General features: G+C 42.0%; 2 protein-coding genes across 6 annotated transcripts in view; one reads left to right on the top strand and one right to left on the bottom strand.

Moving 5' to 3' along the window:
- Positions 1 to 721: 721 nt before the first annotated feature.
- Positions 722 to 8,345, bottom strand: DPH3 (diphthamide biosynthesis 3). The gene is made up of 3 exons (XM_072792873.1): positions 7,987 to 8,345; positions 6,987 to 7,061; positions 722 to 3,192 (listed from the first exon to the last, which is right to left on the bottom strand). Exons 1-3 carry the CDS (start codon positions 8,092 to 8,094, stop codon positions 3,127 to 3,129), a joined length of 249 nt encoding a protein of 82 aa, XP_072648974.1. The 5' UTR covers positions 8,095 to 8,345; the 3' UTR covers positions 722 to 3,126.
- OXNAD1 (oxidoreductase NAD binding domain containing 1) overlaps positions 8,195 to 15,416 on the top strand; it is a 36,890-nt gene continuing 29,668 nt past the window's right edge. The window contains exons 1-2 of one of the 5 annotated variants that reach the window (XM_072792871.1): positions 8,195 to 8,749; positions 14,643 to 14,708. Coding sequence is in view for 1 of the 5 variants with exons in the window: in XM_072792872.1 (XP_072648973.1) it covers positions 14,704 to 14,708 (5 nt within the window). In the remaining 4 variants the exon portion in view is untranslated. Of the gene's footprint in view, positions 8,750 to 9,189; positions 9,212 to 14,475; positions 14,615 to 14,642; positions 14,709 to 15,416 lie in introns of those variants that run through there. The other 4 variants (XM_072792868.1, XM_072792872.1, XM_072792869.1 and 1 more) reach the window with 4 other exon arrangements.

Consider the following 15,416-nt stretch of genomic DNA (forward strand, 5'->3'; position numbering starts at 1 on the left):
TCACTTAATCATTTTCACAAGGCTGCTTCATTCCTACCCTCAGGTCTCAGAAAAAACACCCGACCTGAGATGCCTTTTGCCTGCCCTTTATCAGGCACCTGCAGTAGTTACTGTCCCATCACTTAGTGTGTTTCCTTCTGGGCCCTAACCACAGCCTGTTATCTAATCTCCTTTCTTCCACTTACATGTGGACACCCTGCCCTGTGTCTAACGTTGACAGGTACTCTACACACTTCCTGAATGAATGAATCCACAAAGTAACCACAGGAGAGGTACTATTATGGTATTTCAGACTAGGATGTAGATATAAAAGATTCAGTAATTTGCCCAAGATCATTAGTGGAGGAAGCCAGGCTCAGACTGTATCCTGACCATAGCTGGGCTTTCAAACCACTGCAAGAATTGTCAGCCTTAAATAAAATAGCAATCTTCTTTCTCAGCAAAAACTTACTCATCTAAGAATGTGAACTATTTTTGCCTTAGTGCCACTTGACTCAAAGCTTTCTTCCCAGAAAAAATAAAAATCCAGAACCAAAGCCCATGTGGTCAAACTGTAGAAACACTGGCAATTTCTTTTGCATTTCAAAACTCCACTGTTCATATCAGAAACCTACTTGCAATTTCCCAAAGCAGGTTAAGGTTCTACCTCATATAAAATCACATCAAAACCTTTTTATACAAAATGTTGGTATTTAGGGGAAGAAAACTACATGAAAACAAATGGATTTGAATTATGACTTTATTTAGCATGTCAATAATTTATTCTGGTAATAAATTAGTATGTACAGCAATCAAAAGTGTTGGGTGCTTTCCAAGAAAACAGCTTCTGAATGTGTACACTAAAATATATGTAGAATCATTTAAATAGGCAATTTTATTTTCAAACTCAGAAGTGTGGGAACATCAAGATACTGAAGAAGCATGGAGTCTCTTTCTCTAATAGTTCATGATTTAGTTTTGAGTCTATGTAAAGGTTTTAATCACCATTTCAGCTCCTGCAAGCTACAAAGCCTGAAATTGTAATATTGACAGTTTATACAAGGTTAGTAAGAGACAGAGAGCCTGGATTACAGATCAGTTCTCAGAGTTCTGAAATGTCTGGTAAGGTAGGTACACAAGGCACATAATACACACAGAACTCTACTCATATCTGAAAGATCCTGGTTTTACTTTCTGCTTAACATAGGATTAAACCCTGTTCTTTTGTGGTTAACAAATTTAGTAACTAAATTGCTTTAAAAACATCACTCCCATCACTACAGATTATCCCTGATTGCCAGTGCACTTTGATTTCATTTCTCCTGGTATGTTTAGACTTGGGTAACTTTTATTCCTTACATGTTCACAGTATATCTACCTCAAAGGTGCCTGTTCCTGTTTTAAATTCACCATCAGCTGAAGGAGTTAATGTCTGTATCTACAAAACCATCAAAATAAGCATGGAACAGTTCATTTCTCTTTTCAGTTCATTCCCATTAGTTGGCACATACCATGCTCTCTTCATCTGAGCTGCCACTGGCTCCAATCTACCAGTAGATTCTTGTGGGGGATCAGCGACCTCAAATAGAAATTAGACTGCTCATTCCATGAAGAATATGCCATATAACATCATATAATCTACCCTGCACTTTGCCATACAATTTTTGGTCACTTATCAGGTCGCAGGCTAATGGCTGCCCATAGCCATGCTGCTGGCAGGTTTAAGAAAAAAAAAAAAAAAGAAAAGACCAGTTGTTTTAACTTAAAACCCCCAGTGTGTGCACAGCACATTTATCAACCCAGTAATACAATAGTCACATTCTGGCAAGCTATTTTTTCTAACTGCGGGAACCGTTCCGAAAGCCTACCAGACATCAGTGAGTTTTTAAAAATTTTATAAACACGTAACAAAATTGTGATATGAAAGAAATTTCTGAATTTTTATGTGATTCTAATTTCTTGCTACTGTACTGCAGCAAAGGAAGATTGATAACCTATCTTTATAAATTTTTCTCCAGGGCAACATTTCTCTGAGTGCATATCTCGCTCAGTTACAGCTTATATCTTTTATCTTACACTTGTTAGATGTGTCCCCAGGGACATTCTTATTTAGACTTAGGCAGCTCTTCTTCAAGTTCATCCTCAGGAGGTGCAAGAGTTGTTGTAGCTTTACTTTTTACAGGCAGTGACTTGATTTTGAGGTAAGGCTGAAAGCACTGCTGCCAGCCATGAAGCCTTGACACAGACCCCTCTCTCGAATGCAATTTCATCAGCCTTATCTAAAGACAAACGGACAGACAAGATCCAGATACACAAACATTATCTGCTTTGACCTGGCAAAACCATCCAAGCATCCAATTTACTAAGTTGGCAAGTTTTTCTCCTCTGGTTCTGCTTCCAATTTCACTTCCTTTGGCTGCTTTTCTTTTTATCTTGTCCCAATTTTCGAGGAATATGCAGAATACTGATAAGGAAACTCCTGATTCTTTGACCATTTCACTTTTTGACTTTTCTTTCTTACTAACTTTTAGCTCTGGAAAAATTGTGAGCTCAGTAGATTTTCTCTGTAATACCATAACCAGAACTCAATGTAGGAAGTATAGTGGAAATGACATGCCAAGCAGCGTTCTAATGAATCGAAGGCTAGGCAGACTGGCTTGGTGCGGGACCTGAAAAGTACAGTGTGGATAAAGCAACTCATTTGCTTAAGGTTAGAACAGCAAAGTTGAAAGGGCTTTTAATAATCTTAATAACTAAGCCAAAAATATAATCCTTTTTTAAAATTAAGGAATCCTAATGACTTTGAGGTAGATGATGCTGTTACAAGAAAGAGATCAGGTGTAGGACATAAAAATAATGATACGGAGAGAAAACATGCACTGATCTGAAATGATCTTCCTTTAAATTCACGTGGAAAATTAAGAAAACTTCCAATTCAAAGTTCTAAGCACAAAATCCAGGCATGTCATGTCATGACTTGCTTCTTTAATTGGAGATGAACTCAGCAGTCAGTGGTAAGGATCCACACTCTAATGGAAGAGCCAACTACGGAATGGTTGTTCCCTGAAGAAGCCAGAAACTTTGCATTTGATTTTTCCAGCTTGGTTCATTCCCAAATGTTCGGGATTTGGATTCCTAAAGTCTTCTTCAGCATTTAACTAATTCTTTGTGGGTCGAAGGGGCAGGGACTGTTTCTCCACACATAAACTGATCCTAAGACAGAACAAGAAATTATATTAATCACTGAGTGTGTCATAAATGCATCAATATTACTTTAGTTTTGTTGCAAAATCAATCTGTTAGTTTTTTTTTTTTTTTAATTTTTATTTATTTATGATAGTCACAGAGAGAGAGAGAGGCAGAGACACAGGCAGAGGGAGAAGCAGGCTCCATGCACCGGGAGTCCGATGTGGGATTCGATCCCGGGTCTCCAGGATCGCGCCCTGGGCCAAAAGCAGGCGCCAAACCACTGCGCCACCCAGGGATCCCAATCTGTTAGAGTTTTAAACAATTTTTTTGTTTCAAAGTTTATTTAGTAATGTCTACACCTAACATAGGGCTCAAACTCACAATCCTGAGATCAAGAATCACATGCTCTTCCAACTAAGCCAGTCAGGCGCCCTGCAGTTGTTTGTTTTTCATTGCCATCACTTCACTCTTGTTCAAGGAGTCAATGGCAACACCAGAAATATAATCCTAAAAGTGCTTCAGTTTTTAGTTCTGAATCCACAATTTAAAGCATCTTATATTACAAAGCATGCCCACCTTCATTACAGAGCATCCACTTGTCAGAAATCACATTTACAATCATGTATCACATCTTTTAAGTTTCTGTATTAATTACTACACTAAAACTTCTCCACTTCAATATTTGGTCATTCAAATACGTGTCCTCTTCAAGGTACTTCTTCCAACTAAAAGGAACAGTTCTTTATGTTTCCCAACACAGATAATCTGGTGTCAGCTACATTGTAATTGAAGTTCAATCTCTGGTTATTTATCCTGGCTTCTGTCGGCTACCACAAGAAATCTCTGCCTTCCAGGTAACTGCTCATCTCCTGCAGTCTGATCCCCGGCAGGGTCAGGCCATATTGTGTCATCACTCTCTCACTCCCGCCCAGCACCTGGGAACTCCTTGCCTCTCCCCACCCCCCCCAAGCCATCTAACTTGCTCTTTGGAATTTATGGTCTGTCATCAGCACACTGCTTCATATTCTCAACCTCTTTGCTGAGTTTGAGAATAGGTTATCCCCTAGGACGTCGTTTCCCTTATAACCTCCCAAATGGTGGTCCTGCGTTCTCAGAGTGTTGATACCACAGACACTGGAGGAGGAACTGGTTCTCCCTTCTGCCACTGTTCTCTCTCTAAAACCCACCAAACTTTGACTTTTATGTCATGAGATATATCATCACTGCTCCCCTCTGTGTTTTCTGGACCTCGTTTAAAGTCCATGGTCACTGATCACAATCTCTCTTCTCTCCCTCCTAGTTAAGAAAACTATAATCTTGGTTAAATCTAACTTCCTGTGTCTACATTCACTCATGTAGCTGAATGTCTACCACCTTAAACCCCCCCCTTTTTTTTTTAAGATTTTATTTATTTAATCATGAGAGACACAGAGAAAGAGAGGCAGGGACACAGGCAGAGGGAGAAGCAGGCTCCATGCACAGAGCCCAATGTAGGACTCGATCCTGGAACTCCAGGATCATGCCCTGAGCCAAAGGCAGACACTCAACTACTGAGCCACCCAGGCGTCCCTTAAACCCTCTCCTGATCCTCTATCACCACTGGTTACTGCCCCATGTCTCTGCTCCCCTTTGCAGCAAATTCCTTGAAAGAAGTGTCTATGCTTGCTGCTTCCTATTCTTCTCTTTTTCTTGTCAATAAGTTTTCCACCAATCAGGCTCTGTATTACTTCATCAAAACTGCTCTTACAACCATACAAATGGCCTCCCTGTTAAAGCCAATGGTTAACTTTCAATTATTCATCCGTGGCATCTGACAAGGTTGTTCACTTCCCCTACCTCTTCTCATCTGGCTTCCGGGATATGGCACTGGTGGTTTCCTCCTCCTTCCTTTTTGGCCAGCTTTGCTGATTCCTCATTTCCTTCCCTGACCTCTTAATATAGGGAGTGGCCTGAGCTCAGCCCTTTCTTTTGTCCATCTCCATCTATATTCACAGCTCTGGTGATCTCGATCTCATGGCTCTAAAGCTATCGAAATGCTGATAACTCCCAAATTCATAGCACCAGCTGATCTCTCTCTTCAAACTCTAGACTTGCATATCCAATTGCTTTCTCACTTGCTCTCCACTTGTATAAAAAACAGACCTCCTAAACTTAGTATGTCCAACTCCTGCCCTCTATACCTGCAGACACATACCTGTCAATTGATGCATCCCTCCAGTTATGAAGGCCACAAATGTTGAAATCATTTTTGATTCCTCTCATATCCTATATTCAATCAGTAAAAATAAGCCTCATCCTTTAAAGTGCATTCAGATCCAAAGACTTCTTACCACCTCCAGCACCACAGCCTGGTGCAAGTCATCCATCTCTTCCTGTGGTTCCTCTAACAGCCTCCTAATCATTACCCTTGCTATATCCTAACTCCTATCCTTGCTTCCTCTTAGTCTACTCTGTGCACAGCACCCAGAATCACTCTATTACAACTTAAGTTGGACTATAGTACTCTTTTGCTGGAGAATCCTGCAATGGTTCCCTAAGTCATTCACAGCAAAAGCCAAAGTGGCCCACAAACACCTTTAGGACCTACCTCACTCCACTACTTTCATCCTGGGCTACTCTCTCACCCTTGTCTACTCTGCTTTGGCCACACTTGCTGTTCCTTGATAAAAACAGGCATGTTCCTGCCTTAGGGCCTGTGCACTGAAAGTTCCCTTTGCTGGATTGCTTTTTATCCCCCAGGAGGAATCCTCACCTCTTTCAATCTTTGCTCCATAGGCCTGCCCTGATTACCCTATTTAAAAATTGCAACCTCTTCTCATACCAGCACTCCTAATCTCCCTTAACTCTGTTCTCTTTTTGTTCCAGAAAACATCGTGATACAGGAATAAATCTGTAAACTTCTAAATTAGAGCACACTTCTCCCATGAGACCAAATGCCTGGTGCTCATCTTCCCTATACTCATTTTAGAATTCGTTCTTAAGAATGTTAAGCTCTGTTATATGTCAACTATATCTCAAAGAGAGAGAAAGAGCGCAAAAGTGAAAAAAAAAATTAAGCTTCTTGCTTAAGACTCCATTCAAAGTACTGACCAAAAGTTGGGTTCAAGGTGGGCAATAAGAACATTGGTTTTATATTGTCAATATCCTTCAGTGAAAATAAGAAAATGAAAGACCACAATGAAATCGTAAAATTGTAGCTATGACATACTTCAAACAAGACAATGCAGAGTTCCATATGTAGAAGTCAGGTAAAAAAAATACTATACAATTGTTCCCTCCAAAATTAGTCTAGGAGCTCTGAACAATTTTAATTACTTATTAAATAAAGGAGGAATACAGACTGTCAATTAGATAACCTTCATAATTATTTTTCTATTTAATAAGTAATCAATAATTTTCATTAGCTATAGAGCAGTTTTCTTTTTTGCCTTTTCCAAAGCTAAAATGAGTTAGAGTTTTTAGAGTTGTAATTTATGATATGGCTGTTCATTAGTAGTTTTAAAATTTTGTTTTATGGGGCAGCTCGGGTGGCTCAGTGGTTTAGTGCTGGCTTCGGCCCAGGGCCTGATCCTGGAGTCCCGGGATGGAGCCTGCTTCTCCCTCTGCCTGTGTCTCTGCCTCTCTGCCTCTCTCTCTCAACTCTGTGTCTCTCATGAATAAATAAATAAATAAAATCTTTAAAAAATAAATAAATAAAATTTTGTTGTAGGAGTCGGGGGGGATAAAATGTTTAAAGAAAAACAGCAGTTACCTAACACACTTTTAAACATCCTTGCCTCGCCATCCTCCCCCATACCTTTTACAATTCAACTACTTACCTTGTCATAAATCACTTTTATGATGAGAGAGCAGCTAGGACACGTTGCCACGTCTTCCCCATTCTCCAAATCTTCCTACAACAAAATAAGAAACGTTATAGTATTGTCTTCCCTTTGCGATCTCCTCCTCCCAAACTCTTTCCACCCCTTGGGTCAAGCTCCGTTGTGGCTCACCTCCCTACAAGGTATATGAGGGCTAAAAAGGGCTACCTAGTGAAATACCAATTCTATTTTTCCCTGCCAAGTGACACTTTAAAAATACCCAGGCAGGGCAGCCCGAGTGGCCCAGCGGTTTAGCGCCGCCTTCAGCCCAGGGCGTGATCCTGGAGTCCTGGGATCGAGTCCCGCGTCGGGCTCCCTGCATGGAGCGTGCTTCTCCCTCTGCCAGTGCCTCTGCCTCTCTGTCTCTCATGAATAAATACATAAAAATTTAAAAAAATACCCAGGAAGAGGGGTGCCTCAGAGGCTCAAGCACTCAGTTCCGGTCATGATCTCCGAGTACTGAAATCAGCCCCACCCGGGGGCTCAGCACCGGGCCTGCAGCCTGCTTAAGATTCTCTCTCCTTCTCCCTCTGCGCCTCTGCCAGATCCCCCACACCCCCATCCCCACCACTTGCGTACCTTCTCTCTCTCTCAAAAAACACAAGACAAGACCAGACCAGACCCGAGAAAGGTCAGCCAAACTTCATCAACTCAAAACCCCTGATAAGACAAACACGTGACCCTTCCTCCAAAAGCCTCTCAGGAAGTGGGACCCGAAGTGGCGGAGGATGACCAGCCCGACGCTCCCCGCCATCCCACCCTCCACCCCTCAGCCCGACTGAAGGCCAAGACGATGTGCCCACTGACATATCAGAGCATCAACTTTACGGGGACTTGGAGGCTGGACAAGCAGTGCGGGCACAGCTACGAGCCTCAAGGCGACGGAGCGGCGGAGGGAACCGGGCGGAGCAAACACGCGCCTGCTCCCGCCAATCGCCGGGCGGGGCCCCCACGTTACCTTGGTAATGCAGAAGTTATCCCCACACGGGCAGGGGTAGAAATAGGTCTCCGAGTCTTCGTCATATTGGAAGTCCTCGATCTCCACCTCGTCGTGAAACACGGCCATTGTCCCTGGGGCCAGCAGAGGTCGGTCGCCCCCGGGGACGGGCTCACTCCGCGGGCGCCGGTGCCAGCCCGCTGTGGTCCCCACGCACCGGCTCAGGAACGATCGCTTCCGGCGCAGAGACAATGACGCAACTCCGGCGTCGGAGGCCAACTCGGTGACCGGGTAGCGGTCACCATGGAGATGGCGGAGCTAGGGGGCGGAGACACTGAGTGCCGCAGCTCCCGGCTTGGTGGGGAGTTCGCCCTTCCGGTCGTCGGAGGGACTGGCCAATAAGGTGTGAGGACTAGCTCGCGCTGCTGTGACGTCACGGCGCCGGAAGCTCTCCAGCGAGGGTGGCGGAGTTGGGCCGGGTGGGCTAGCGGTGTCCCGGCGGCGGCGGTGTTGGCGTTCTCCGTCCAGTCCCCCGAGGTCAGAGAGGCCTTGAGCGGAGTCCGCGGAATCGGTGGCATCGACCCGGCCCTCGACGTCCTTGGGGAGAAAGGGGCGCTCCTCTGGTTGGTCTGAGGAGGCGGCCGGAGCAGCCCTGCTTCTCGAACCTCCCCCTTCCTGCCTCCTCCGTGACGGACGAAAAGTTCGCTTGGACTTTGATTCGCCGAGTGACCTTGGCTCCGGGCGACGCCTCGCTGGTGGTTTCTGGCTGCCCTCGGCTCTTCAGGTAGATCCGCGGCTCTTGCTCACCCTGGGTTCCCTTCGGATGCCCTAAATTGTGTTGTCGAGAGGACCCAGACCGTGAAGGCGTCCTGAGCTCTGCTCCTACGTTTGCCAAGCATGTGCCGTCATTAATGACCATGACTCGCACAGCAGTAATAACATCGCCTTTTATTATTGGGAGTTTGCTGTAAATACTAGGTATTGCGCCAAGTATAATTCTTCCATCATCCCTGGGAAGTTAGATGTTATTCCGTATTATTAATCTTCACACTGAGATACGGAGAGTTGGTTATCTTGACTAAAATCCCCCATCTAGGAAACGAAGAGCCTCTCTGTCCCCAAAGCCTCGAAACAGATCGCTTAGTTTATTTGAACCACGGTTTCTCCTTTTTAAAAGGAATGGCATCAACGGACAGAGTTATGGCCTCGAGTCCTCCATACATTGGAATGAAGGGCAAGTAAAAAGGTAGTTTGTCTTGAAAGCAATGCGAATGCCTGTTTCAGTACAACCAGATTCCATGGAAGTATTGCTCCATCGCTAACACGTGTATTCAAGTTTAGGTAGAGAAGAAATGCAGTGCAGTGAAAGAAGCACTTTTGAGAAATAGGTCTAGGGTCAGAATCTGATTGCTGGGAACTAGTTCTGGGAGCTGGATACATTCTTTGGGCCTTATTTTCTCTTCCGACTAACAAAAGGGTTGGATTAGAGATGGTATACAAGATCATGTGCAGATCTAACATTCTACTTTTGCCTGGAAATTAGGAGACTTACCTGGTTAGCAATTCTATATACCATATTTCCTTTATATCTACATGGTATGTTTCCCATATTACCATGTATACACACTCCTATGCTTATTTATGTACACATACTCAAAGGTTTGCATGAAGTTACTGATTTTATGCATACTGAGGTGGAGCTCCACCTCATTTAGCTCTTCTAAGGCTTGAAAACCTAAAGGCAGAGGAGTCTTGGGAGAAAAATCAAGAAGTTGCATTAAAAAAGTTTGTGGAAGGTTATCCCAAAAGCCTCACATTTTGCATAATTGAGCCCTATGTACCCAGCAGTTAGGCAACCCTTATTAAACTTGTTGAGGCTTAACTGGGATGGTTTTGGTGTGACTGGGCAGAGTCAAAAATGCCAGCAAAGCCCACCCAGCTCCTTGGCTGCTCCCTGTATCTTTGTAGGCACAGATACTTCTCAGGTAGTCTCTTGGAGATGGGAGAACAAGGGAGAGCCTTCCAGGATCTATTCTGTAGTCCCAGTGAGCATTTTGAGACTGGGAACCATCTCTAGTTCTTAACAGTGCTTCTCAGCATAAGTACCTACAAATTAAAGAGCCATTTTTGAATGTATGGAAATGAGTGTGTTCATATTTGGTTCTTGGAAGTATAAATTAGTAGACCTTTTAGAAAGCAGTGTGGACCTAGCAAAAACAATTTGCTAGGGAATTTTAAAATTTGAGGTTAATAACCTGGAGAGTTTACAGGAGTTGTCGGATTTTTTTTTTTTATAATTTCTTTCTAATTTTCAACTTTTTTTGAGTATCCATTTACCTAAAATGGAAAAAGAAAAACTAGTGAACCACTTATGAATAATAATGCACACTATGTGTCAGGCACTATATCAAATGTTTTATATGCATGATGTCATTAAAGCAGCCCAGTGAGATCATTAATTCCATTGTCAGCATTGGAAAATCAGAGGCTAAAGAACCTGCAAAGGGAGGCAAAGCTGGTAAGTGATAGTAAATTGTGGTGAGAGCTCAAATCTGTCAGATGCCAGGACTTAGGCTCTTAATTAACTTTGATGTCATCTGTGATATAATGGCATTGAAGCAGAGCTGGATTAAACATACAGCCCTGAAGCTCTACAGACTGCTGAGATTTTCTGTTAGAGCAGTGCTGGTTCCCTTGAAACCTAGATTTGGGAGTCTCCTTGGCTTTCCATACGGCTTTCATCCTGCCGTCTGTTGGCCATACATCTTGTCTTATCAGCCAGAGGTGATTCCCTCTATGGTTCTGCTCAGTTTGAGTTTCTGCTGTGCTGAAACCATAACCAAACACTGCCATGCAGTTTTTTTCTTTTTTAGTCCAAGCAACATTTTTAGTTAAAACATTACGTTGACTACTGAACTTTTCTTTTATTCCTTAAACAGGATGGAAATGTTTTGCAATGAGGCATTATTGGACCTTGAGAATATGACCTAAGCAGATTTACTGGTTGCTATAGCATCATTTGCAATCACAAACTTATAATTAAAAGAAGTAAAGTCTATTGAAAGCACCATGAGGCTTTGAGCGAGGCTCTTCCTGGGCACAGTGTGGGCTTCTGTGTCAAGAACATACCTGTCAGGGGATCCCTGGTGGCCCAGCGGTTTAGAGCTTGCCCAGGGCGTGATCCTGGGAGTCCCAGGATTGAGTCCTGCATCCAGCTCCCTGCATGGAGCCTGCTTCCCTCTGCCTGTGTCTCTGCCTCTGTCTCTCTGTGTCTCTCATGAATAAATAAATAAAATCTTAAAAAACAAACAAAAAAGAACATACCTGTCAGATATGTTCAGCATGGCAGTGTGGCTGGTGATAGCAAAAATGACCCACTGGTGGAAGCAGCTGGTTTCACAGCTCAGGTGATTATCCTGAAACATCCAGGCCAAGTCAGTGCTGGATATGCACTTGGGCTGGATTGTCAAACAGCTCACATTGCTTTCAAGTTTGCTGAGCTGAAAGAGAAGCTAGTTCTGGAAAAAAGCTGGAAGGTGGTCCCAAGTTCTTGGAGTCTGGTGATGCTATCATCGTTGATATGATTCCTGGCCAGCCTGTATGTGTTGAGAGATTGTCTTATGACTCCTCTGAGCCATTTTGCTGTTCATGCCATGAGACAGATGGTTCCTGTGGGTGTCATCAAAGCAGTGGACGAGAAGGCAGCTGGAGCTGGCAAGGTCACCAAGTCTGCCCAGAAAGCTCAGAAGGCTAAATTAATATTATTCCCAATATCTGCCACCCCAGTCTTACTTAGTGGTGGAAGAGTGGCCTCAGAACTGTTTGTGTCAATTGGCCCTTTAAGTTTAATAGTAAGAAGACTGATAAATGATAATGCATCGTAAAACCTCCAGAAGGAAAGGAGAATGTTTTGTGGACCATTTGTGTGTCTGTGTGTGTGTGTGGCAGTTTTAAGTTATTAGTTTTTAAAATTAATACTTTTTAATGGAAACAACTTGATCAAAAATCTGTCACAAAATTTTGAGACCCATTAAAACAAAAGTTTAATGAGAAAAAAATTTAATGAAATGTTAAAACTGCTGATCTGGAAAATAATAGTGGCCAAAATTCTCAGCATGTGATCGAATTTAGAACTTATAATTCTGAATAGAAACTGTTTTGTGAATGCTGTTGTGTATCAGGCTGAGGAGAGTTATTGACAGTATCAAACCACTGCCCCTCTACCTGGCAGGGAGTAGAGGGCAGGGGTTAATGGGATTGCCTTGATTTTTAGTAACACTCTTGCTTGCTAGGCACTTGCACAGACATTTATTTGTTCCTCTTAGTGCTCGCTTCGGCAGCACATATACTAAATATTTGTTCCTCTCAGCAATCCAGTGAAGTGGTATTGGCATTCGAACTTTAAAATTTTAACAGATGACTGGCCCAAGATAAAAAAGTAGGAAGGAATCAGACCTGAGCCCAGTTCATCTGATTTCACGTCAAGCACAATTTCAGGTCAAGCACTCCATAACTTGTGTACCACTAGGGTTCCCTTACCAAATGCCAAATGCTGGGGACTCCTTTGCTTCTTCAGTGACACTTAGGGTTCTAAATTAACAGGTGCCATGATAGTTCCGCAAATTTACTCTCTTTCAGTGTTTGAATGCTCTTGGAGGCATTCTTGGTTCTCTCTCTCTCTCTCTTTTTTTTTTAACTACTCTCACATCTCATCCAATATGTTCATCTACTTTTGCCATCTCATAGCTTTATCCTGCTCTCATGTTAGATTGGAGCCTTCTAAATAAGAACTCTTGCCCTTCTGTGATCCATTCTTTACGTAGCAGCTTGAGTGGTCCTTTGATGTAAATGTAAATTAGGTCATTCGGTTCAGTGTAAATTAGATCACTTAATGTAAACCTTTCCTGGCTTATTGACACCCTTCAGTTGCTTCCTGTTGCCCTTAGAGTAAAGGCCATACTCTTTCAGAGGTCTGATGTGATCTTGCACGTGTCTACCTGCCGTGCTAATCTCTTGTCACTGTCTCCTAGCTCCCTACTCTCTAGTCCTACTGGCTGTGGCTCCTGTAACATAGTAGTTTGCTTCTGTGATTGGGCCTCTGCCTGATGGCTCTACGCTTACTGTCCGCTTGGCCACCTCTTCCTTATCTCAGGTCTCAGCTCAGATATCTATTGAGAGAGACCTTTTCCGATATTCCCCCACTCATTTCTTTTATCATACTCCCTGTATTCTATATTTGCCTCACTAATTATCTGCTTACTGTCGTTGACTGGACACACGGTAGTAAAAGTTTCATGATGACCAGGGCTTTGTGTTTGGTTCTTTATTGTGTCTCCACCGCCTAAAATAGTGCCTGGCATCCCAACAATTCTTAAATTGAGTGTACCTATTGAATAGAAATCAGTATTTTAAATACTAAACCATTTTAAATCTTAAATTTATCTGTCACCTGAAGTAATCTTTTTTTTTTACTGCTTAAGTGGATACGATTTTTTATTTATTTATCACAGAAATAGAGTTAATTTTTTTGAAGTTATGCCTGTGAGGATAGAAACACTGATGGAATATTCTTTCTTGTATCATTTTAGAAAATTCTTAGCATATGTTTATTATCTATAGCTAATTAAATATTTACATTGAATATATGAAACCATTGGATGTATTTCAAAAAATGAGTAGTTTTTTTGTTTTTATTTTTAATACCTTATTGCTTTGGAAGGCCCTTTGAACACGATTTGATAAAAATACCCTTTATTTGATAAAAATACCCTTATCTACCACCAGTAGATGGCACTCTTGGTCACAGTTACTGGCATTCAAAAACCAGATTTTAGAATTTTAAAGAGAACAGTTTTTAAAAAGTAACATTTCTTTCTTTTTTAAGAGCTTTTATTCATTTATTTGAGAGAGAGAGTGCAGTGAGGAGGGGCAGAGGGAGAAGCAGACTCCCTGCTGAGCAGGAAGCCCAACACAGGGCTGGATCCCAGGACCCCAGGATCATGACCTGAACCAAAGGCAGACGCTTAACCAACTGAGCCACCCAACACTTCTTTATTTTCAGATTTTTTTGAGCAGTAGACCCTTTAAACAGCATAATCACCAAGAGGTGTATTTTATTTGAGGACAATTTTTTTTTTAGCAATCGTTGTCTAAAACATTGAGCAGAGAACAGTGTTGCCATATTAACTATATATCAGTTCCATTTTATCAGGGAAGTGACATGTGACTGTATCATTCCAGCCATTAGTCTGGTCTTTCATGAGGTGGACATCCTAAGGAGCAAGAGTTAAAGATAGGCCGAGGCAGCTGAAAAAAAGGGAAGCAGGAAGAGAAACAGAAGAGCTAAGTGGAAACACGAGGAGGAAGAATTGATGGGAAGGAGGGAGTGGAGAGTAGACTTGCTGTGAGGTGATGCTTCCTGATTATAATCAGCCTTTCCTTTTGCAGCTGAGAATGCCTTTCCACAGTTTCCCAGAACATGATTCTTACATGTCATCTCTGCCATTGCAGGAACTTTGTGAGAATTTCAGTATATGGAAACACTGCCCTTGTTCCAACTGGTGTCACTCTTATTCCAGGACCAAAGTATTATATGTCAATCAGTCAGCCACATACTTAATGACTCCTAGAAATTTCATGGACTTCTAAAGTAAGTTTCACCTTCCTTCTTTCAACAGTGAACGCACCATTTTTGGTATAGCACGATCAAAGGAGAGAAATTAAACTTAGTAGTCTTACATGAGGTGAGAGGCCTTATGCTTTTTTCATTTACTAGAAAGAAAGATGGCGAGTAGCGTGTTTACTGACAGTGATGCTACAATATACTAGGAAGTAGATCTTTTATCTAAAGGAAGTAGCAAGTAGATCTTTTATCTAAAGACTAGTTAGCACTTTTTGATATGACTTGGTTATAACTGACTTTTATCATCACTTGATTATTTACTTTTGTTTTCTGTCTGTCTTCTAAAATGTAAGCTCCCCAAGAAGATCTTTGTTTTATGTCTGTGTCCCCAATGTCTACCACATAATAATAGACTCTTAATAAATATTTGTCAGATAAAGGACTAAATTAACAAAGATGAAGTAGGAATGGAAGCACACACAGCTTGAATTTTTCTAACTAAATTTATTGCAATTAGTTTGTATAGTACTTTCCAGAGAGCTCAGAAAAAAGGGTGTGTATGTACATTTTCATTTACTCTCTAAGATAAGAAAGGACAGCTATATATGGCAATATAGTCTGTTAAACATAACCATCTGAGACAAAGAAACATTCAGAAATTGGCAGAGGATAACAGAATGGTAGGAACCAAAAAAATATGTCATCTGACTCACAATCAGTGCTTTTTTTGATAAGCCTCTAGGTTTTAGAATTTAAATATTGGGTAATCTTTCTGGTTTTATTTTCAACATTTTATTGAAATATAACATAAACAAATACATAAATCCTT

This window comes from Canis lupus, chromosome 22, assembly GCF_048164855.1.
Source record: "Canis lupus baileyi chromosome 22, mCanLup2.hap1, whole genome shotgun sequence".
NCBI lineage: Eukaryota > Metazoa > Chordata > Mammalia > Carnivora > Canidae > Canis > Canis lupus.